This window comes from Cydia splendana, chromosome 7 (genome assembly GCF_910591565.1).
Source record: "Cydia splendana chromosome 7, ilCydSple1.2, whole genome shotgun sequence".
Lineage (NCBI taxonomy): Eukaryota > Metazoa > Arthropoda > Insecta > Lepidoptera > Tortricidae > Cydia > Cydia splendana.
Genome location: NC_085966.1, coordinates 21,927,031 through 21,948,652, shown reverse-complemented (window position 1 = coordinate 21,948,652; position 21,622 = coordinate 21,927,031). Strand labels below are relative to the sequence as shown.

Below are 21,622 nucleotides of genomic sequence, written 5' to 3'. Positions count from 1 at the left end.
TGTAAGCGTCTTTCCAACTGCGCTATGATAGCATTTAGATGAGCTGACGAAATTTGGTTACTTATTCTCGAGTAAGAATTTAAATATCTAATCTAAAGAGAATAAAGTGTATAGGGGACGTGCATGAACTATAGGGGGCAGCACAGGAGCTGTCAGATCTTTGGCGCGAAGCGTAGATGTGTAGTTTATGATTCCGATGTAGCCCACGAGATGGCAGAACCTACTATATACAAGGAAACGTACTTACGAGAACGGTAGATGGTAGCACTTGCTTTGGCAATGTACATGTGCACATATGTTTCCGATTCAGGCCACAAGATGGCAGGCCCTCCAACGCGCACGGTCCCTATAGTGGGCGTGCGTGAACTATAGGGGGTAGCATAGGAGCCGTCAGATTTTTGGCGTGAGGCGTAAATGTGACGTTTATGCTTCCGATGTAGCCCACAAGATGACAGAACCTACTATGCATAAGGAAACGTACCTACAAGAACGGTAGATGGTAGAACTTGTTTTGGCAATGTACATGTTTTCGATTCAGGCCACAAGATGGCAGACCCTCCAACGCGCACGGTCCCTATATGTAGTAGAGGGTTATTGTCATACTAAATTTTGTAGTCACAGTAAATTTACTGCCATCTTTCGATACAGGATTAAAATGAAAATGAAAAAAAAAATATCAATAAATGTATATATGTATGGATAAATGATTTTTTTTATTTTTAGAACGCCATATGATTTTATATGAGTAAAAATTGTTAAATATAAAATGGTGTCGCCATCTAGACGAGCATAGGCCAAAGGTATGGCGCCGTATATTCAGGAATCAAATTTTCTTTAAAGCGCAAAAAGCCATCATCTGTTGCAAAAAATAAACGAATGCGCTTAGCCCGCGCTTGATAAATAAAAAATACGATTTTTTTCATTTTTTCAAAATAAAAAAATAAAATAAAAAACAACAATTGATACGAAATTTAAGTATAAAAAAATACAAAAAGTTATGTAGCAGCATACAATTACTGGGGATGGAACCAGGGACCTCCCTATGCAAACAAAAAAGCGAACGTTTGCAAAATGCGCCATGATAGTTCTTACTAAAGCTGACGAAATTTAGCTACTCATTCTCACGTAAAAACTAAATATCTAAATACCGCCGAAACCAGTGATACAAATTTTCTGAATTTTTGGCCTATTAATCTATAAACATATATCAACAAGAAAAAACTCTTATGATATCGATACGACTATTTGTTTAGGCGCCAGGTATCACGACTCCGCCATTTTTAAAAATTTCCAAAAACCGGATTGACAAAAAATTTTTATTTAGTCATAAAATTCGGTCACAAAATTTCACGAGAATCGGTTAAGAATTGCGACCTGTAGAGGAGAACATCCGGACATACGAAAGCAAAATGCCCGAGTCAAAACGTAGACCTTCGCTTCGCTTCGGTCAATAAAAGGCATATTTATGTTTATAACATTGTATTATTTTATTTATTAAAAAAATGTTTTACATATAGAAATATACACTGAAAATTAAACCCTGACAACTTAATAAAAAAATAGACGTTAATAAAGCGCATTCACAAAGTTTTCAGTATAATATACTGAAAACTTTATAGGCATGCCTACCTATTACTTACACTTTACACACACAGATACACTACACTTTACACACGGGATTTTACACAGATTTCCAACTTGTATTCATACATTTCTTCACGGTTAATTAATACGCTTTCCATATGCGTTATGACGCGGTTCCTTCTGAACCCACTAAAGCTATGAATTTCACTCAAATATGTATCTTCAACAGCCGTTGCTCCGCATTTAGCACATTTTCTACGTGCATTGCTGTAATCCATGTAGGTACAGACTTACAGAGTCTTAAGTGGTAGTACCGCTACGTTGTACTTATTATTTAAAGATTTAATAAATAAAATTTTCGTTATGAACTTTAACCACAGCAGTTGGACAGAGTCATTGACAAATATATTTTATTATTATGGTGGGTAGACGTACCTACCCTCCATATATTTTATGAACATTGATAAAGACAGTTGGAAGCAAATATTCATTATAAAACTTAATCGCGTGTAGTTCAGCTTTAAGTGTTTGAAGTCCCGTTTTATGATTAATAATGTAAAAAATTCGTGAAAATTTAAATCTCAGTTGGCAGCAACATTGGTCAATGTTGCTGTAGAAAAATGTTTTTATTTTGATTACTGGCAACTTTTTCTAGGAGGCCAAAGCACACATAGAAGCTTCAGGCGCATACATGCGCAATTATTTGGGGACATAACTTTCTTAGGAAGTGAACAGGCCTTGGTTATTATATTTACCATAGATTTATAAGGCATAGATTCCTAGTTCGTACACCCCAAGTGAAGCCATTTCAAGTGCGACGTCACGTCACACTCGCATCATCGTATTCGAACGGCCCTCGCAGTACTCAAAGTCAAATCGGTCTGTGTACACCTCCCGTTTAAAAATCAAAAACTACAGGAAAGATGGTTGTTTGTACAGTGAATGGGTGTCACAACACATCATATAATAAAAACAAACCGCTTGATATTACATTTCACGCGTAAGTATCGAGTTTAATGTGATATTTTTACATAATCGTAAATACAAAAATCCAAATTTTCGTTAGCCGCCATTTCTTCTAAATGTTGCCAGTGTAGTGAATATTTTTTCCTCCAAATGGGACATGACGTCTACATTCTAAAATAAATACGCTCCATTAAATTTCATTGTATAATTATAGAAAGTTAATTATTTAGGTAAGTATTTACTTTTTTCTTATTTTTATTTTGTGTCATGTTCGTTTCAGTTTTCTGACTGATCTACTTCTGTCTGCGAGATAGAAGGAAAAAAAATAGACTAAATCGGAATGACGCAATATGGAAACATTGGAAACGGACTAAACACAGTCGAATATGCTCTGTCCTATTTAAATTTATTCTTATTATTTTATGCACATTTGTTAAATAAATAAAAATAGTAAAAACTTATCAGCTATTTATTTAATCCTTATTTCACAAAGTACAGAAATGCAACAAATCCCAAAATAAACAAAAAGCTTTTGCTACAAAATCGAATCTATACACTTCCAAATTATTAATAACCAAGTGTGATGTTGTTAAAATTCCCCTACTTTGAGAGAAGTAAATGAATACTGGCAACATATTTTGTATATATGTGTGTGTTTGCTGAGCGTAAAACACGAGCGTTCCACGCACACATCGATCGTGTTTCGGCTTCACTTTTGGCAGGTTAGCCGTATGGAGACTATCCGTCTATGCGTTATTAGTTTAAGATATTTACCATTCTCAAAAAATTCTTAATTCGTTCAGAAATAATATTGTAATATTCTGGAAATTCTGACATTGACAGTTACGCTACGTACATAAACATATATCAATTTTAAGGCAATCGAATTTCACCTTTAAGTGAATGCTATAAAGTATAAAATTGTGAAAAGAACTACTAGATGCCCACACAAATTTAACAGATGGCTGTTATAACATGAAAAAAATGCACAGTAAAATAAACTTTACATCAACGTGTTACGGTTCCTATTTTATTAGCAAATTTTAACCGTAGATGACCAATAAATTATGAAATTAGTTCAATCGGAACGTGTTCTAAGGTGTAGGAGGAAAATATTACAATGAGTCACCATCCTCCAGTTTCCTGTATTCCAAACACCACGAAGATGTCGAAAGCTAAGAAAGTTATTGAAGAAGCTCGGGAGATAAATAATCCCGAGATAGATCTAGTGGATAAAGGGATCTCGAACCTGGAGGAGATACCTGGGTTGTGTGAGTACAGTTATATATCCTTTTATAGAACCAGTTTGGGCACTTTTGCTTTCATTCGTTTTGGTTGTGCTGTATTTTTGACGTTTGGGTGTGTCTGCGTTTAGCACTCAGTTAGCACCTAGGTATAGCTCGCCCACTCCTAAATACTGTAAAATATAAATGACTGATAAGTGAGGAACAATTTAAATCAAAGAGAAATGCTAAGCATTTATATCTGTATACTTAATTAGCATGATTTATTATTCATTCATGATCTAGTTAGGTCATCAATGTCATCATATTTAGGGTTTAGGTAATATGTTAGAAATATATTATTCAATCTTACAAGATGCTCATAATGCATAAGGTAATGTGACATCTGTGAGGGATTCTGACTTTTTGTACTTTAATATGTAGGATTTATTATGATGTCAAAGATTACAATACAATACAAATCTTACAATCTACAATATAATACAATACAAAAAAATTTAGGTAGTGTGCAACAAAAAAAAAACAAAACATATTCACAAAAATATCATTTGTTTTTTTTTAAATTATTCTTAAATTTTCCTGTTGATAATGTACAGTCAACAACAGAGCTATGAATACAGGCAAAGTGCCAAAAATATGTATACACGACCTTAATGTACAGGCAATAAAGTACTGTATACATATTTTTGACACTTTGCCTGTATTCATAGCTCTGTTGTTGACTGTACCTATTTCCTATTTGTTGGTATTCCAGAAATACACAGTCAGCAAAAATACTAAGATTACTGGAATCATACAGAGCACTTTATTTTTTGTTTAAATAAATGGATTGCACTTGAAATTATCGGAATAAACTTTATTGTGACTTTAGGGCAAGGTATGTGAAAATTAATATTTAATTTCAGTCACACTTGCCAACATCACTCGTCTATCCCTAAGCCACAACAAGATTTCAACCGTTCCGGCCGCTCTCGCCAACTTGATAAACTTGGAGATCCTGAATCTTGCCAACAACCACATCGAAGAACTGCCCGTCAGCCTATCTTCATTACCCAAGCTCCGGATCCTCAATGTATCGCTTAACAGGCTCAATACATTGCCGAGAGGCTTTGGAGCGTTTCCAGTGCTGGAGATATTGGATCTAACTTACAATAACTTGAATGAGAAGACGTTACCGGGGAATTTCTACATGATGGAGAGCCTTAGGGCTCTGTACTTGGGAGACAATGACTTTGAGTTGCTTCCGGCTGAAATTGGGAACCTTAAGAATCTACAGATTGTAAGTTGTTTTTTTTTACTGTAACTTCAATAGTTTTTATATTATATTTATTTGAAGATCTCAATATTGTTTCACACTTTATTGATACTTAACAAAGGCATTATTTTATAGTTAAATTGTGTCCCATTGCTCAGCAAAGGCTTCAACTGTCTTTCGCCGCTTGTTACATCTTTGTGTGCTGTTAAATTTTTTCTTCTTAATGTCCAATTATAGGCATTTAAAACTATAATGCACCCGGAGCGCTGGACCAAACTAGCTACAGACTGGGTCCCACAGGACGGATCTTGGGGCAGAGGAAGACCAAAACGGAGATGGCGGGACAACCTTGACACATTTTGTAACGAGTGGCGGGAGTGTGCAGGATAGGACCAAATGGCGGGAAAGAGGGGAGGCCTTTGCCCAGCAGTGGGACACTCCTATAGGCTAAAAAAAAACAATCTTTGTTAGCCTCTCCATTTTTAAAATAATTTACCAATAGTCTCACATGTTGCACTCCCATTATTAATGTAATTTATGATGAATTCAACGTATTTCAGCTATCAATGCGAGAGAATGACCTAATTGAGGTACCTCGCGAGTTGGGACAATTGGCGCGCCTTCGTGAGCTGCATCTGCAGGGCAACCGCCTTGTCGTACTGCCACCCGAAATAGGTAAGTTTACCTTAACCTGCAGATCCTTAGCAAGGCACTTTCCAGCTATCAATGCGCGAATACCGTCCGGCGGACTGTTAATCAGTGGGCCCCTTAAAATAATTAAAAATTACTAGAAACAACTTGTTCCACAGGAAGCATGGACCTAGCCAGCAACAAGTCTGTACTCCGCCTAGAGGGCAACTTCTGGGTGCCACCCATCGAGGACCAGCTCAAGTTAGGTCCCAGCCACGTCCTAGACTACCTGAAGTCTGAAACGTACCGTGTGTTGTACTCCAGGCACGTGTCGGCTCGCCCGCCGCCGCCGCCTCAAACGCTGGATAAGAGCAAGAAGGCCAGTCGCGCTAGATCTTAAGTTTCTAACACGAGTTTGAACTTTATGTACAGTAGTTAAGTTCTATATTAAAATGGCAGGGCCAATGGACGCGAGTCAAGGGCGCGCTGACACGTAAATATGGATTGTAAGTAAAGTACATAAGGTTCAAATTCCTACATCAGTCTTATACTGGACTATTTTGGAAAGTTGCTTGATAAGAGCAAGGCCGTCGTGATAGGTCTTAACTGTTTTTAATACCTAAACATTACATCTATGTCCCTACTTGTGCGATGTGCGTGGTAGAGTTAATGAAATTCGACGTATGTTATTTGTACTTATGTGAGGACATAGCATATAATTAAAAAGATAGAAAACTGTGTGCCATAACATCTCAAACTATGAAATTACAGTAAAGTATAAAAATATGGGTGCGTACAACTTACTCAAAAATATGCCCCATAGTTCTTAATTCGCTGACACTTGTGTCAGCTATGGGACATATTTTTGAGTATGATGTGTGCACCCATATTTTTACAGTACCAGATGCTTAATTTGTAGGTCAGAATTATGAATGTTTGTGTTTTCTTTATTAAGTGTAAGTGTTTTTATGTACTGCCTCTAAATGATCTTACTAATTATAATTACTGAAAAGTATTAACTGTTTAAACAAATATGTGTTGGTTGTGTTGTAAGTTATTAAAACAATTTATTTGAATAAATATAACTTTATTCATCTGGATGAAACATACAAAATCTTAAAACGAATTGAACAATGTCACACAAGATAATATTAAACATTATTAATAATGAGGATCAATTGAAGTGCACTTGACGAGATATTTTTAAGAGAAATTTAATAAAATTATTCTTATAATTAAATGGTGCTAGCCTAAGACACAATTATTTTACAAATCAACAAGGATTTTATACAATTAAATTATTACTAACTAGTTATGTTTGTTTTTATTTTCATTGCATGTTTGATTTCATACGCCATCAGAGAAAATTGACCAAAATCGGCAAAACACGAGGACGAAATTAAACAACAAAGAAAAAATAACACTTGTAAAACCAGTACAAGGAAAGAAATATATTTCTGTCCCGCCCTAATACCTCGGCCACATGCTCGACGAGTGGCACGAGAAGTAGGCAGAGACGTAGTGTGGCCGCGCCACTCGTCATCGGCCGCCATACTGCATACTTCCCTCTCTACTTCCTTACCACTCGTCGAGTGTGTGGCCGGGGTATAATGGGCGTAAATCGGCGGTCAATGACACTGTGCGTGCGAGACAGCAATATAATTATGCGCGTGCAATAGAGATAGGGACAGCCGGATCAATGTACGAAATTATTTGTGGTAAGCGTCCTCTCTTTAGATAAGATATTAGTTTTTCATACATTTATGTATGTACATATATGGGGTATTTTTGTAACACAATGAATTTGATGATATATAATTTAACCCTTTACCGCATACGTAGCTATATATGGCGGATATGCTATTCAACTCTATTGACAGCTATTAAAGTTCAAATTTAAACAAATATTTTTTATTACATATGGGTTATTTTTGTAACACAATGAATTTGATGATATATAATTTAACCCTTTACCGCATACGTAGCTATATATGGCGGATATGCTATTCAACTCTATTGACAGCTATTAAAGTTCAAATTTAAACAAATATTTTTTATTACATATGGGTTATTTTTGTAACACAATGAATTTGATGATATATAATTTAACCCTTTACCGCACACGAAGCTATATATGGCGGATATGATATTCAACTCTATTGACAGCTATTAAAGTTCAAATTAAAACAAATATTTTTACATGCAGTAAGGGGTTAGTAAAATTAATGAATTTTAAGGCCTTAACTATGAACAAAAATATTAAATTTATCGAAGATTTCAGGATTGTTGTAGGTTTACTGATTTAATCGTGAAATGTTGAAAGACAACAAAGCTATAAAAGAAAAAAGGGAACACTACTAACAGTACTATAAATAAAGTAAAATTAAAAACACGAGCAGAAACACTAATATATGTTTTATTCTTCCATTTTAATGGGACTATGATATTAGTTAGCATACTTATCTAAAATTACAAAAATAATTACAAAAACGAGACAAACAAAGATCTTTATGTCATTAAGCGCAAACGTCAATCACAGAAAAAATAAAAATAGGTAGGTAGGGTTAGGTCTATGCACCTACGAAAAAAAATCATTAAAAACCCAAGGTTATTTTTAAAGTCAAGTTATTTTTAAGGTTATACTTAGGGCATACTGAAAATTCCTGGACTGGCCACTTAGAAAAAATAAGTAGTCTCATATATCAGAATCCAGAAACTTTCAGTATGGCCCACGTATAGGGACTGGTGTGGTCAAATGGAAATAGATTTTTTAAGAATTGAACCTAGGCAAACTACCTCCCTAATTTCATGCCTAATAGTTTCTTTTCTGTGAAATAGGGAGCTATGCGGACGGATAGACAGACCGACATGAAACTATAAGAGTTCCAATTCACAGAACCCTAAAAAAGATTGTTATCTTAAAATTAAAAGCTTGACCAGCGGCGTTAGAATGGTAGGATTCTTATCACCTGTTACTTTCGCACTTACTTGTTAGAACGTGACAGGCGATAAAAATGTGACCATGCTACAACCGAAGTTCTGAAGGCAAATGCATTACTTGCGTCAATACGACTAGACTCAACTAGCTAACAAACAATCAGTCTTATACCTTACACCGTAAAGTTCAAATTTCATCGTCCGTGATATCGTCATCGTCCGAGATGTCCAGGGGGGCTATTCTGGTGGAGTTGGCGACGGGCTTCCGTCGGGGTTCCGTCGAGAACGCGTAGGATTCGTAGTCGAGGATCTCCTCGTCGCTTAAGTGGGAGTCTCCTTCGACGAATGATGCAAATCTGTGAATATAGAACGTTTAGATTTTAGAATATTCCACTGGTATAGGGTTGCCATACGTTCTCGTACACCGGGACATGTCCAGTACAGTACAATTGTGTCCCGGTTGACGTCCCTATAGGTAGTTATGGCAACCCTACACTAATTATAATTTGATTAGATTAAACATGTATGGTTGTCTACCAATGTCAAAGTTATTAAAGGCCTGCGCAAAGCGGCGGAGCGCAGCGCAGATCACTTTAAAATTATCAATGTATATTCTTCCCTATTTCAATTACATTCAGGTATAAATTTAAATGCTTTGAGACCGACCTCGGAGCATCACGGAGGATTTTTACTCCGCGGCATCCAGGAGCACGTTAGAGGATACCGCGCCGGTAGGCGGCGGCACGCCGCGGCATCCCCCGGCCTGCGAGCAGGCCTCCCGAGTGCGTCGGGGTAGCGCCGGGACGGCGGGGGAGAACTCGCGCACACTACAGCCGTATTCGAACAATGAGATACGTCAAGTACTAGATATTGAAACGATATGGATTGAATATGTCAGTGTCAAAGGTGACGTTTTTGTTCAAGAAACGTAAATTTTGACACTGACATATTCAATCCATATCGTTTCAATATCTAGTATTTGACGTATCTCATTGTTCGAATACGGCTGCTAGTCACTAATCCCTTTTTTATAGAGTACACGCGGCGGCACGCCGCGGCATGCCGGGGAGTTTACCTCGCCGGTGTGCGCGGCGCGGCGTAAATGCTCCTCGGTGATCTGCGCTGCGCTCCGCCGGTTTGCGCAGGCCTTACACATCTACATACAAGAGGGACGTTACGAAGGAGCCAATTTAATCGATTTTAAACTGTTGTGAGACGTACTAACGTTGAATAATTTTACGAATACACGGCCGTCGTGAACGCTGCTCGCACTGTTAGTGCTCGAGAAAGGAGACCTAGGCTCTCCGAAACATGTCGCGAGTGACTTACTAAAACAAGTGAGTCTAAACCGTAAAATTATTCAATGACAGAGCCAATTTATTTTTGCGATTTCAGTGTCGCTAAACGAATCGGGTAAGTGAAACAAAATAAAAATCCTGTATGTAGAATGGCTGTGGAATGATATCCTAAGAGCCCAGTTTTTTGAGATAATAGTAAGGAATTCTTCGAAAAAGGAGTGTATAGGTTTTCAAAGGGTCGGCAACGCACATGTAATACGCCTAGAATTGCTAGGCATAAGCAATGGCTACAGCTTGCTATAAAGCGAACTGTATGCTTATTTGCCCACACCATGTTAAAAAATGTTTAACCTTTTAGAGTCATTAAGTTGGAGCATAATCCTCCACTGCGCACAGTCCGGACTCGAACAGTACTTCCTCAAACTCTCGAGAGCTTGCTTCGTCTCTCTCGCTCCCTCCTCGTAGTACTCTTCACTCGTCAGCAGTCGCGGCTTCGGCGGGAACTTGCGTCGCCTGAAAATGAGACGTAAGGTGAGGTAATAGATTCGAATTTTGTTTATGGCATAGCGGGCATGACAAAGGTTGCATTTTTAAACCAAAGTCATGTTGAAAATTTTGAAGCATTTTGCTTTGGCAGATTTCTGCAATAATACAACATGGCCACCTGTGTTCAACATCAGATCAGCTCGATGGTACCTACCATAACATTGCATTGTCATTGTCACCCAACTTACGTATGTAACTAGGTACATAGGTATAAACCCGAACACACTTACATACCAGTACAAACCTTGCCAGTTACTTAAATAAAAGCTTGTAAAAAAACAATCATCTCCTTCAAGATGTTTGCCATAAGAATTTGAAGAATACATATTTCATAGGGAAGTTTCCTCTACTTAAAATAAATCATTTCACACGTGCACGAAATAAAGCACCAGATAATTATAAAAGAAACATATAGTTCGTTTTTTTTTTGCATTGGAAATAAGGTAAACAATCTTGATGTCTCTTTTAATTGAAAAACACATTTTAAAAATAAGTTACGGCAGGCCTCCGTCACACGCTCAAGGCCACGCGCTATATGCCTACCGCTCGGCGTATCGTCGACGATACAACCGACAGAGGGCCGCCGAACGCCCGCCTGAGCGCTCGCACCGCATTGCACCGCGCGTTTCCCGCGCTTATGCTTCGAAATGCCGAAACCACGTAATTATTGTGCAGTAGATGGGTGAAAAAATCAAAAAAAAAAGGAAAAAGCCTATAATAAAAATTCATCTTTTTATGGCGGGCTAAAGGTCCCACCTGAAAGTTTAATAATTATATTGAAGGGTTAGAAAAAGTATTTTTAAATAACTTTGACGACGTAATAATTAATCGGCCTGGCAGCACCGTATTACAACTTTTTAAAACCGTTGATTGTCCGTTGCTTTGCTCCTGAATATTTATTAAAATTATTTACGTGATTTAGGATATTTTCAACTACTTATTAAATTTTAATAACAGAGAATTCCGAGAAGTGAAAAAATTATAAATAATTATATTAAAACTAAAACATATTTGATTCGCAACATTCGTTTTATTACAATAATCATCATAGGTAGGGTAGCTACAACCCTAGCGCATTCTTACGATGACGCGTTGGCACGTGACTCGCACGGCGGGCAGCACAGTCTCGACTCTTTGTGCGCGTAATTATGGTACATTTCTTCTTGTCCTGAGCAGCAGGTATTATTATTAAGGTTCTGTAGGCTATTATAGCGTAGGTATTTTTGCTTTTGTTTGGGAATGAGGTATCTGTTACGTAGTAACTATTTATTAATCTGTGGTTACGGCAAATATGTAACAATTATGAATCTAAAACGATCATTTATATTCTTCTGCTTTCATAAGTAATAGTTGGTAATAGTTACTGATTTTTGAAATGCGTTTTTCAATTAAAAGACATGTCAAGATCGCTTACCTTCTTTCAAGTTCTTTCTAATGCTAAAAAAAACGAACTATAGATATCAGTTATTTTTAAACACTATTTCTTTTTAATTTATCGGATAGAAACATAAAAAAACCGGGCAAGTGCGAGTCGGACTCGCGCACGAAGGGTTCCGTACCATAATGCAAAAAAAAAAAAAAAGCAAAAAAAAACGGTCACCCATCCAAATACTGACCACTCCCGACGTTGCTTAACTTTGGTCAAAAATCACGTTTGTTGTATGGGAGCCCCATTTAAATCTTTATTTTATTCTGTTTTTAGTATTTGTTGTTATAGCGGCAACAGAAATACATCATTTGTGAAAATTTCAACTGTCTAGCTATCACGGTTCGTGAGATACAGCCTGGTGACAGACGGACGGACGGACGGACGGACGGACGGACGGACAGCGAAGTCTTAGTAATAGGGTCCCGTTTTACCTTTTGGGTACGGAACCCTAAAAAGTAGGTGTATTGACGTCCATATTAGAAAATCGTTTTGACAGTTCTAAAAAGAAGCTGATTTGACTACTAGGAAAGCAGTGGCCTATTATCACAAAGGAGTCTTACCAATATCCATAAACAGAGTTGAGCACGGACTGCGGGAAGTATTTTACTGTGAGACAAACGGCTACCACGGCCGTGGAAGCCTCTTGATACTCGCTGCTGAAGAACATCATTAGGACGCCGATGCCCTGATGAAATTTCAAATATTAGTATTTTGGCCCAATTTAATAATAATAGGGTTGCCAAGCCCCGCTGCCGGCGGCACCCTAGGTTAGGTTTTTTATAATGTGTTTATATATATTTTTTATTGTTTTGTAAGTGTTTTTATATTTTACTTTTATATTCATATTATAACAAACCTAACTTAAGACAAAAAATAAATAAAGAGAATAATAATAGGGTTAACAGTTTTGAATGATTCACGGTTAGTTTCATTAGACATATTGACTGGGATATGAACGGTGGTTACCTTTGAGCCTCATGAAGAAGATGCATGTAATGCGTCGAAATATCGGGAGTTCGAAAACAATACAAAAGGTAATCACGGTCTATATCCCAGTCGATATATGTCTAATAATAGGTTTGGTCCTAAAGTTCACTAAGGAGCTAACAAAACCCACCACAAGTGTATTCCAGAACTGATGTGTACTGTGTCTGATATAAGAGCAGGTGCAGACGGCCTATTGCAATTTGCGCACCAATTGTTTCACAAAAGTTGCCTAAAAGCCTAAGACGGGGAGAAGTGGATAAACATTTGGAAAGCTGACCCTGGGCTTCAAAGCAGAGGTCGTAACTAGGATAAATGCTAAGACGTGAGAAAGAGAGAACAATATTGTTACATTGTACCTGTAACGTCCACATGACAAGGTTCTTGCTCCGTTGATTCCTCGGCGGTCCCACCCTGTAGCACACCAGGAAGCTGATGAAGCCCACGACCAGCGTGTACCAGAACAGATACGTCTGGTGTGTCAGGAGAATGTTCCGGATGTTCTCCCATACTTGCTGGAAGATGTACACGCCGACCGTCCAACCGCCGATCAGCACGCCGTATGTTAAGGTTTTCTGCAAAGAAATACTAGGGGTTAGGTTTCATGAAGAAATGTTGGCATTATTTTGATGATATTATGGCGGATGTTCAAAATACTATCTACATATAACATGTACAAGTATCTATGCAGATTTGTCTCCCCTCCCCTCCCCCGCCCGCGCGGCCCTCTAATTAGTTGACACCTATGACAGACGAAATAAGACATGCACTTAGACGCCTGTGTGCACCGCGAACCTGGTGAATTTCGGATACTTACCTGGAAGAATCGTGTCCTGGCACTCCCGGCCGAGTCCTCTGTGCGGATCCCAACTCCCGGAGAAAGGTTAGTGCTGTCTTGACAAACTGACAAATATTTATCCCAAATTTGTGTACCTACTTGTCCCATTCTCAAACAGCGGAAATTCATTGAAAAACCGGCCAAGTGCGAGTCGGACTCGCGTTTCAAGGGTTCCGTACATTAAGTCCAACTCCTGACACCAACCACCAAGTATTTTTCTGACGCATAGGCAACGATCTTGTTTCAATATTAAAATGAGGGCTAGATGCCATTTCGATGTATCTGACGTGTACTACTACACTTACTAGTAGCTTCTTGATACAACCGAATATGACCATTTTAATAGATATAAACTGTTTATACTGCACATTTCCATTGTTTTTGAAAATACCGGGATCCCGGTATTGCATAAAAAAAAAACCATTTATTCACGGAACCAACCTCCGACAAACTGTAAAAATTACGGTATTGGAAAAAGCGATCCCGGTATTGCGGGATCCCGGTATTGGAAGCCCTACTCGACACAGTGTGAATTTTAATTCTTTTGTGCTGAGCGTTCCGACTGAACATCTAGCGACCTTCACCAAGGAGGAGTTTTGGCCGAAGGGTGTCAAGTTCCGGCGGTTCCGCGGCCGGCTCCCTGACACTGCGGGGTTGCGAACTGCATCGCAGTCATAATTGTGTTTTTAGTTTTAAGATATATTTTGTAATAATATGTATGCTAGTTTTAAGGTATTTATCTATGGGCCAATAGTTGCCTGAAAATAAATGTTTTCATTCATCCTACTGAACTCCGCTCACAATACTTTTCCAGTCCATAGATTAGTTTCGTGCTAAACATTTTACTAGTGATGTTTTTTTACTTTTTATTTCGTGCTGCGTACGTAAAATAATACGTCATACTTTTACCATGTATGAGTCGTACGTGGTTGAGACATGCCGAGCCGCCAACAAGAAAGTAGCATAGGTACAAGAAGCAAAAGTTCCTTTCATCAATTCTCTTTTTTTTTACTAGGAACATTATCGGGAGAGTGCTGCAGTCGCCCGATATGCACCTCTGACGGGTGATCTGTATGTTTACTAAAAGGTTACTTACCCTAGGTAGAAGTCTGCTGATATAATACACCAGCACCATGAACGAAGCTGACACGCCCACGAGAACCCCGCACAAGTAGAAGAACACCGGGTTCCCGCTGAGCGCACGCGATGAGAACACGGTGCACGCGCCCAGGAACATTAGCAGTACGCGCCAAATGTCCACCCCTGGAAAAAAGAAAATTTTGGTAAAACTTATTATTAAGTACTTAAATAAAATTGATCAGAGTAATTGAAAAGAGTATTATTTTTAATGAATAATGATATAGGAGGCAAACAAGCAGACAAAACCTGGTAAGGTTATGACAAATATGATTTCCTTCAACTTATTACAGAAATTCGCCAGTAACTCGCCACCGGCCAATAACTGGCCACCTTAAACTAAAAATGAATTTACAGAACCTATAAACAGAATTTTAGTATAAGGTTTCATTAACTGGCCTGCCTTCAATAACTACGCTGCCCCAATATTACAGGGTTCTATGTTACATTTTCAAGATAGTTTAAATTCGACTTAATGTTCAAATTTCAGTTTGATAAAAGTGAAACATAGAACCCTGTAATATTGGGGCAACAATTAGCCACCTTATACTAAAATGAATTCTGTTTATAGGTGAATAGAATTCATTTTTAGTTTAGGGTTCAACCAGTTGAAATGATGGTTGTGTAATTAGTTAACTATACTTACTAATAATCTGCAGCTCAATACTGTGCCTATGTTTAGTATTGATGGCCATACAGGTGGTATTAAACAGGTCTATAGCCACCGTCCTGTAGGTCCTCTTATGGAACGGACTGACCACGGACCAGCCGTAGCTGTCTTCCGTGTACTCTTTGTACACCTCGGCCGGGCTGCTGCCGAAGTATTGGCTGAATTCATCATTCTTTATCCTTATGTGGAACTGTAAGAAAATGATTGAATATTAGGGTAATACAAAAACGCAAAATTCAGATACCAGGTAAATCAAGGCAAATAAATATAGTTGTCTCAGTGTACACTACGAATTTGTAGCCTTTGGCGTCGAGACACTAGGTCCGTGGGGTAGGGGGGCTCGGGGGCTCCACAAGGCGCTCAGCAAACGCCTAAGGGAGGCCACAGGCGACAGCTTTCTCGCGCAAAGATTGGACATAGCAATCCAGCGCGGGAATGCTGCCTGCGTGATGGGCACCCTGCCAAGGGCGCAAAATTGTTAAAGGCATTTTTAATTTTTTAGCTTTAGTTATTTAAATTGTAGTTAGTTTTAGTTTTATATTCATTTTATAACACTTATTATATAATAAATGTAGGTAAATGTATAGTCCAATTACATATCTGTATTTGTATCACTTTAAAAACTTACCTTAGCTCTAAAAATAGCGACTAAAAATTCAAGTGAGTGAAACCGTTGTTGTATAAACAACTTACCTTAGCTGTTAGCCATAGAGCCAAGATGTTTTTGGATGTGCCTCGATAACAGTAAATGTCTATATTTTGTTTTGTAGATGAAATATCTCTGTCTATGGTCTGTGAGCCGCTCAACCAATGCACTGAAATGAAAGCAAAAAAATTAGGTACGTTTTGTTAACCAATCTTGCATGTAGAACCCATCTATTTTTTAAACTCTACCTATTTTACTTAATATCAGGTTTTTTTTATATCTACGTATGTAACTTAGTAATACATATGTATGTTTAATTTAAGATTCTAGAGATAGTTCGAAAAGTGTATACATGCTTATGATACTGACTATGTATTAACAGTATAAGTGTCTTGGCATCCTGCAGCTGTATACTTATACCTAGTGTTTGTTTGAATAAAGAAATAATAAAAAATCTAAGATAACTTTGCACCAACTTTAACACAACAAAGTGAGGGAGTGTCATTATAACCATCATAATTTCATAGAACTTTGACATCAACAATGACATGGCCACACTTTGTCAGAGTTAGCTTGCCGACTCTAGCACCTTTAGTGCTAAATTTAGTGATCTGATTTCACAAACTTCGTAGTACTTATTGTCTTCTGTCTTTATAAGAAGAGAATACATAAATAGGTCTAACAATGTAGTTAAGCAGTTAGCACTTTACAACATACTAATATACTAGTTGATGCAGTAAATGCCAACACTTTTTAGGGTTCCGTAACCAAAGGGTAAAAAAGGTACCCTATTACTAAGAATCCACTGTCCGTCTGTCTGTCACCAGGCTGTATCTCATGCATGACACAGATGAAGTATTTCTGTTGCCGCTATAAAAACAAATACTAAAAAGCACGGAACCCTCGGTGGGCGAGTCCGACTCGCACTTGTCCCGGTTTTTATCGAACTTGCAAAATGTTAGTCAATGTTGAGTTTCTAAATTGTATAAAAAATATAACCTCTAAATCTAACCTAGTCTTTAAGTATTAGAAGCCGAGCTTTAATACAAGTGAAAAATCGTAAAATAATACCATACCATCATACGGCACGGAGTGAGCTTGAGAAAATACCACAAACAATAACAAAATTTGCAAGCGTTGTGATCCCTCCATGTTAAAATAACTGTTAATACAAGCATATAACCGTCTTTCTATAACTATCAACACGATGCACTAGCACTTCTCATTGAATTTTTGTCAAAACGTGCTTGATTAACTTGTTAGTTGTTTAGTTTTATTCTCGTTACGTTATATACGACTATTTTGAGGACGAGCTTCGGCGGTTTGCGTTTGACGTGTTTGACGTTTCACTGAACTGACAACTGACAATGCAATGACAAGCGGCAGATCACACCGACATTGGCAAATCCACCCTGTGCAAAATTCCAGGGAGTAAGCCAGAAAAAAAAAAAAAAAAAAAATAAGCGGCAGGGCTATAACCGCGAAAATCGAAGTTCGCAAATTGCGGGAATTTTTCTCTGTCACTCTTATTACGCCTTCCTTGGAGTAAAAGAGAAAGATCCCCGCAATTTGCGAATATCGGTTTTCGCGGTAGCCCCTCTGATCTTTGGTCCGTCCGTATTACACTTTCACACACGGACGTAGAGAGTAAACTGGATAGTGTACACTGGCCAAAAAGTGTGTCCACGTGAGAGGTCAAACCTGAGCCCTTCATCTCTTTCTAATTAGGGTGACCATAAGTCATATGAATGTGGGATATTAGCATAAGATGGAATGTATAGTTTGGCCAGGATCTTTTCTCATTCGTGCATAATCAGAGAGAATCATACTGTATTTTCCCTATGCTAGTATAATTGCCCCAGAAAAGAGATGGATATAGTTTTTTTCTCTTCTGTAAAACGCTTCACACAACCTTACTTAATTTAGTCGTTATAAAAGCTGTTACAGATGGGATGGGCGTATTGAATCGCGATCATGGTCGATTGTGAGGAAGGTGGTCCGCCGTACGTCCATTAAAAACACAGCTATAAGAGAGAGCGAGACAGATATGAAGGGTGGGGTAAAACGTTGTACTAGGTAATTCGCAAATCGTGTCGATTAAAAGCACTGCCTTCGGTCGTGTTTTAATTTATCACCACTCGTTACGAATTTAATTCCTACTTTGAACACTTGTATCGCAAATAACTTTATATTAATACTATACCGACTAGTTATCGATAGTAGTCATTTTGTCAAGCTCTAGCGTAGCGTAGCGTAACAATTTATGTTTATACACGAAATTATCTTGATTATTGACTAAAATAATAAAATATTAGCACACAACGAAATAAAAACTTACATTTAACTGTGTAAACCGGCATCTTACACTATTTATGCTCCTCATAATTTAACAAAATAAGGTAAACGGCCCCAAGTTCGTGTTAGTACGTTATTTCGTTAGTTTTGTTTCTGGCGCAAATAATAAGGAATTCAATTATTTTTTATTCTAATTATACATATGAAAAAAATCTGTATTATTTAATCTCTTCAATAAAGTAATAACCTATATTTTAGTAATTAAACTGAGAGTAATACGACGGTCGAAACTGTCAGAGGGCCGCGAACAGCTGTGTTGTAATGCGTGCACTTTTTTTAGGCGTAAGGTGCGCGCTCTCACTTGTTAAGCTTATAGGAAGGAAAAGCTAAACCCATTCGAATAAAAGTTTTTGGGAGTGTTTCTGTGGGTTCCTTAGTAATTGATTTGATAAGAAAAAAGATTGAATATATGCATAGAAATAACTTAAAATTGCAATAAATCGACTCACGAAATAGCGGTCATTTTATTTTTCGTGTGTCTCCTATTTCGTGCCACTAACGAATCAAGGATTTTCTAGATACATTTTGAGTGCTTGTTTTTAAATATAACAACGAAGATAATTAAAAAAATAACTTAGTAAACAATTAATGTATTTCATGAAGTTTCGTATGAGCGAAATTCGGTATATGTTTTTTTCACTAGAATTCTCATAAAACGAGTTTGAATGTGACCCGAGTTAAAAAAATTAAGGTATATTCCACGTATATTCTCATATTAACTACTAGCACAATTTTATTTATTATTCAATTTATTTGATTTATTTTTGTGTATGTTTATATTTAACGTATAAGATAGTAAATTATTTTTTGTAAATAATTTTTATCTTTTAATTTATTTTTATTTGTAATTTTTATTTTATTTATTTAAATAGTTTGGCTCTTAATCACGTATTAAAGTACCCATATGGTTTACAAAGTCTTAATTCAACCATTAAAGACGACGAGTACAAAAAACTTTAAGCTAGCTCTCAAATTATTATTTTTTTTAAATATTATTTTTAATTTGACCATACAATTATTCGTAAGTAGGTAAGACCGTTAAATATAAATGACTATCAGCAAATTATCACCAATTACTCTAAGAAAACTTTATGCCGAAACAATATTTGTATCACGAAATGGGAGCCAAATAAGAGGTTCGCGACAAAATTCATATAAAATAAAGTTTCAACTAAAACCCTACAGTTTATACATTAAATTATCAACAAAGAACTAATATAACTTATTCAAAAGCTTTCAAGGTAATGATATGCTTAGTAATATTTAAAAAAATATACAAACTCTCAACTCACTCTCAAGAGCCTTAACCTGCCGAAACAGGGGCCCTTTACCTTACCTATCACTATCAATATTATACTCATGGTGTGTTCATATACGTGATGACTTCCCTTTTGCATACTTAAGCTATTCTTTAAGCGTAAGCGTCATCGTAGATCTGTGATTGCAACAAAATTTTAAAATTTGCCGCCTTTGTATACTGACGGAAATATGTGTCCAACCTATATATAGACGGTCAAGCAGATCTTGTCAGTAGAAAAAGGCGCGAAATTCAAATTTTCTATGAGACGATATCCCGTCGCGCCTACATTTTTCAAATTTGCCGCCTTTTTCTACTGACAAGATCTGCTTGACCGTCTATAGAATCGATTACATATATATAAATAGTTAGAATTAACGTTTCAGTAATTAAATATTATGTAAGTATAAATATGAGTCTGTAATGTCTAAGGACTTTGGATTTAATTTTTGGCAATTATATAGCCACTCACATGCTTGATATTTTTCAGTGACCTCTATTATTATACTAAAATAAGGGTGACAGCTGGTAGCTACAGTTACCAAAAGCAAGTGAGTGGATAGCTCTCATTACATGAATTGAATAATTAAACATGCCGAAATAAGTATATCTTTATTTATTTATTAGTATACTATTTAGGTAAACTTATTTTTACATTAAGTACGTAATAACAATTAAAAGTAAGACCGATCCAAATCGTACCGATATCATAGTCACCCTAATGAGTTTGACAATGTTTTCTTGTATGTACACGTGTGTGTGTGTGTGTGTGTGTACACGAAAAATATCTCATCAAGTTGGGGTTACCAATTAATATTCAAAGTTACTACAATTTCTACCATATTCAATTTAATGTTTTTTTTGTTGTACACATGCTTGGTTTAATCAGTTAATAATATTGACTTCATAATAATTAACAAATTACTTAAAAGATATCAGAACTGTAATCGGAATATAGCACTAAAATAGTATAAGAAGGTAATTACTTTCAGTAGTATTGTAACTAGACGCACTAGCTGATCTAGTCAACATAAATAATGATTGACCCAGCTGATCAATCGAAAATATTTTCATAAACTTTAAAACATCATTTATTATGTACAAATGTTAATTAAAATAAATACATGTAAGTAACTATAATGTATGCATTCAGTAAATTAATTTTAAATAAAAGCAAAACATTCTCACGAGAAATCCGAAACAACAAACAAAAAACTTAACAGAGTCAAGTTTCATAGTGGGCCATTAATCAGAAAAAGTGATTCGCTGAAACCAAAGAGAATGGAATGTGTATAGAGAATTACTGTCGGTGAATTTTGTAGTCGCGAAGGTTATGCTGCCACCTGTTGACGCAGTATTGAAGCTAAAGATGAAAATGTATAAGAATATCAATAAAACATATATATTTACATATAGACATAAATGATTTTTATTAATTTTGGATCGCCATGTGCTTTGATCCGTGTTTTTTTACATTGATGTGCGTTAGAATTGTTAAATATCAGGGGAGTGGCGCCATCTGTTAGAGAGTAGCTTTGTCTTGATTTCCGAGGCACGGGGTTTCTTTTGGCTTTGCTTGTCTTATGGGAATCACATCTCTTTGCCAAAACTACTCAAGTTTGGTACTCGAGTTTAAAGGAAATAAATAACAAAGATCTTATATCGAAGTGCGTCTAACGCGTCAAATGCGTCAAACGCGTTTCGTTAATGTCTTTTATGGTTATAAATACCCCCACGCCAAGCTGGGAACTGATTATTCTATTTTTGTCCGTCGGATTGTCACGATCTCTGGCTCGCACGTTAAAA

At 36.9% G+C, this 21,622-nt stretch overlaps 2 protein-coding genes and 1 long non-coding RNA gene across 3 annotated transcripts in view; 2 read left to right on the top strand and 1 right to left on the bottom strand.

Moving 5' to 3' along the window:
- The window catches only part of LOC134792432 (uncharacterized), a 55,949-nt gene extending 48,959 nt beyond the window's left edge, over positions 1-6,990 (top strand). Inside the window, exon 2 of the long non-coding RNA XR_010144416.1 lies at positions 6,734-6,990. This is a non-coding gene — a long non-coding RNA (uncharacterized LOC134792432). The remainder of the gene's footprint in view (positions 1-6,733) is intronic.
- On the top strand, positions 3,642-6,990 carry LOC134792403 (ras suppressor protein 1). Its single transcript, XM_063763697.1, has 4 exons — positions 3,642-3,821; positions 4,700-5,073; positions 5,610-5,724; positions 5,859-6,990. Exons 1-4 carry the CDS (start codon positions 3,671-3,673, stop codon positions 6,077-6,079), a joined length of 861 nt encoding a protein of 286 aa, XP_063619767.1. The 5' UTR covers positions 3,642-3,670; the 3' UTR covers positions 6,080-6,990.
- On the bottom strand, positions 6,841-17,494 carry LOC134792389 (nuclear envelope integral membrane protein). Its single transcript, XM_063763681.1, has 8 exons — positions 17,241-17,494; positions 16,212-16,333; positions 15,495-15,708; positions 14,808-14,974; positions 13,233-13,448; positions 12,450-12,574; positions 10,266-10,427; positions 6,841-8,972 (listed from the first exon to the last, which is right to left on the bottom strand). Exons 1-8 carry the CDS (start codon positions 17,314-17,316, stop codon positions 8,804-8,806), a joined length of 1,251 nt encoding a protein of 416 aa, XP_063619751.1. The 5' UTR covers positions 17,317-17,494; the 3' UTR covers positions 6,841-8,803.
- Positions 17,495-21,622: the final 4,128 nt, after the last annotated feature.

Excerpts from the sequence above, each read along its gene's own strand:
- LOC134792389 (XM_063763681.1), bottom strand. The coding sequence starts at position 17,316 with ATGGAGGGATCACAACGCTTGCAAATTTTGTTATTGTTTGTGGTATTT. Across the intron at positions 13,449-14,807 it reads TCAGCAGACTTCTACCTAGG|AAAACCTTAACATACGGCGT; the intron begins GTAAGTAACCTT and ends ATTTCTTTGCAG. Across the intron at positions 8,973-10,265 it reads CAACTTAATGACTCTAAAAG|ATTTGCATCATTCGTCGAAG; the intron begins GTTAAACATTTT and ends CTATATTCACAG.
- LOC134792403 (XM_063763697.1), top strand. The coding sequence starts at position 3,671 with ATGAGTCACCATCCTCCAGTTTCCTGTATTCCAAACACCACGAAGATG. Across the intron at positions 5,074-5,609 it reads ACCTTAAGAATCTACAGATT|CTATCAATGCGAGAGAATGA; the intron begins GTAAGTTGTTTT and ends AACGTATTTCAG. Across the intron at positions 5,725-5,858 it reads CGTACTGCCACCCGAAATAG|GAAGCATGGACCTAGCCAGC; the intron begins GTAAGTTTACCT and ends CTTGTTCCACAG.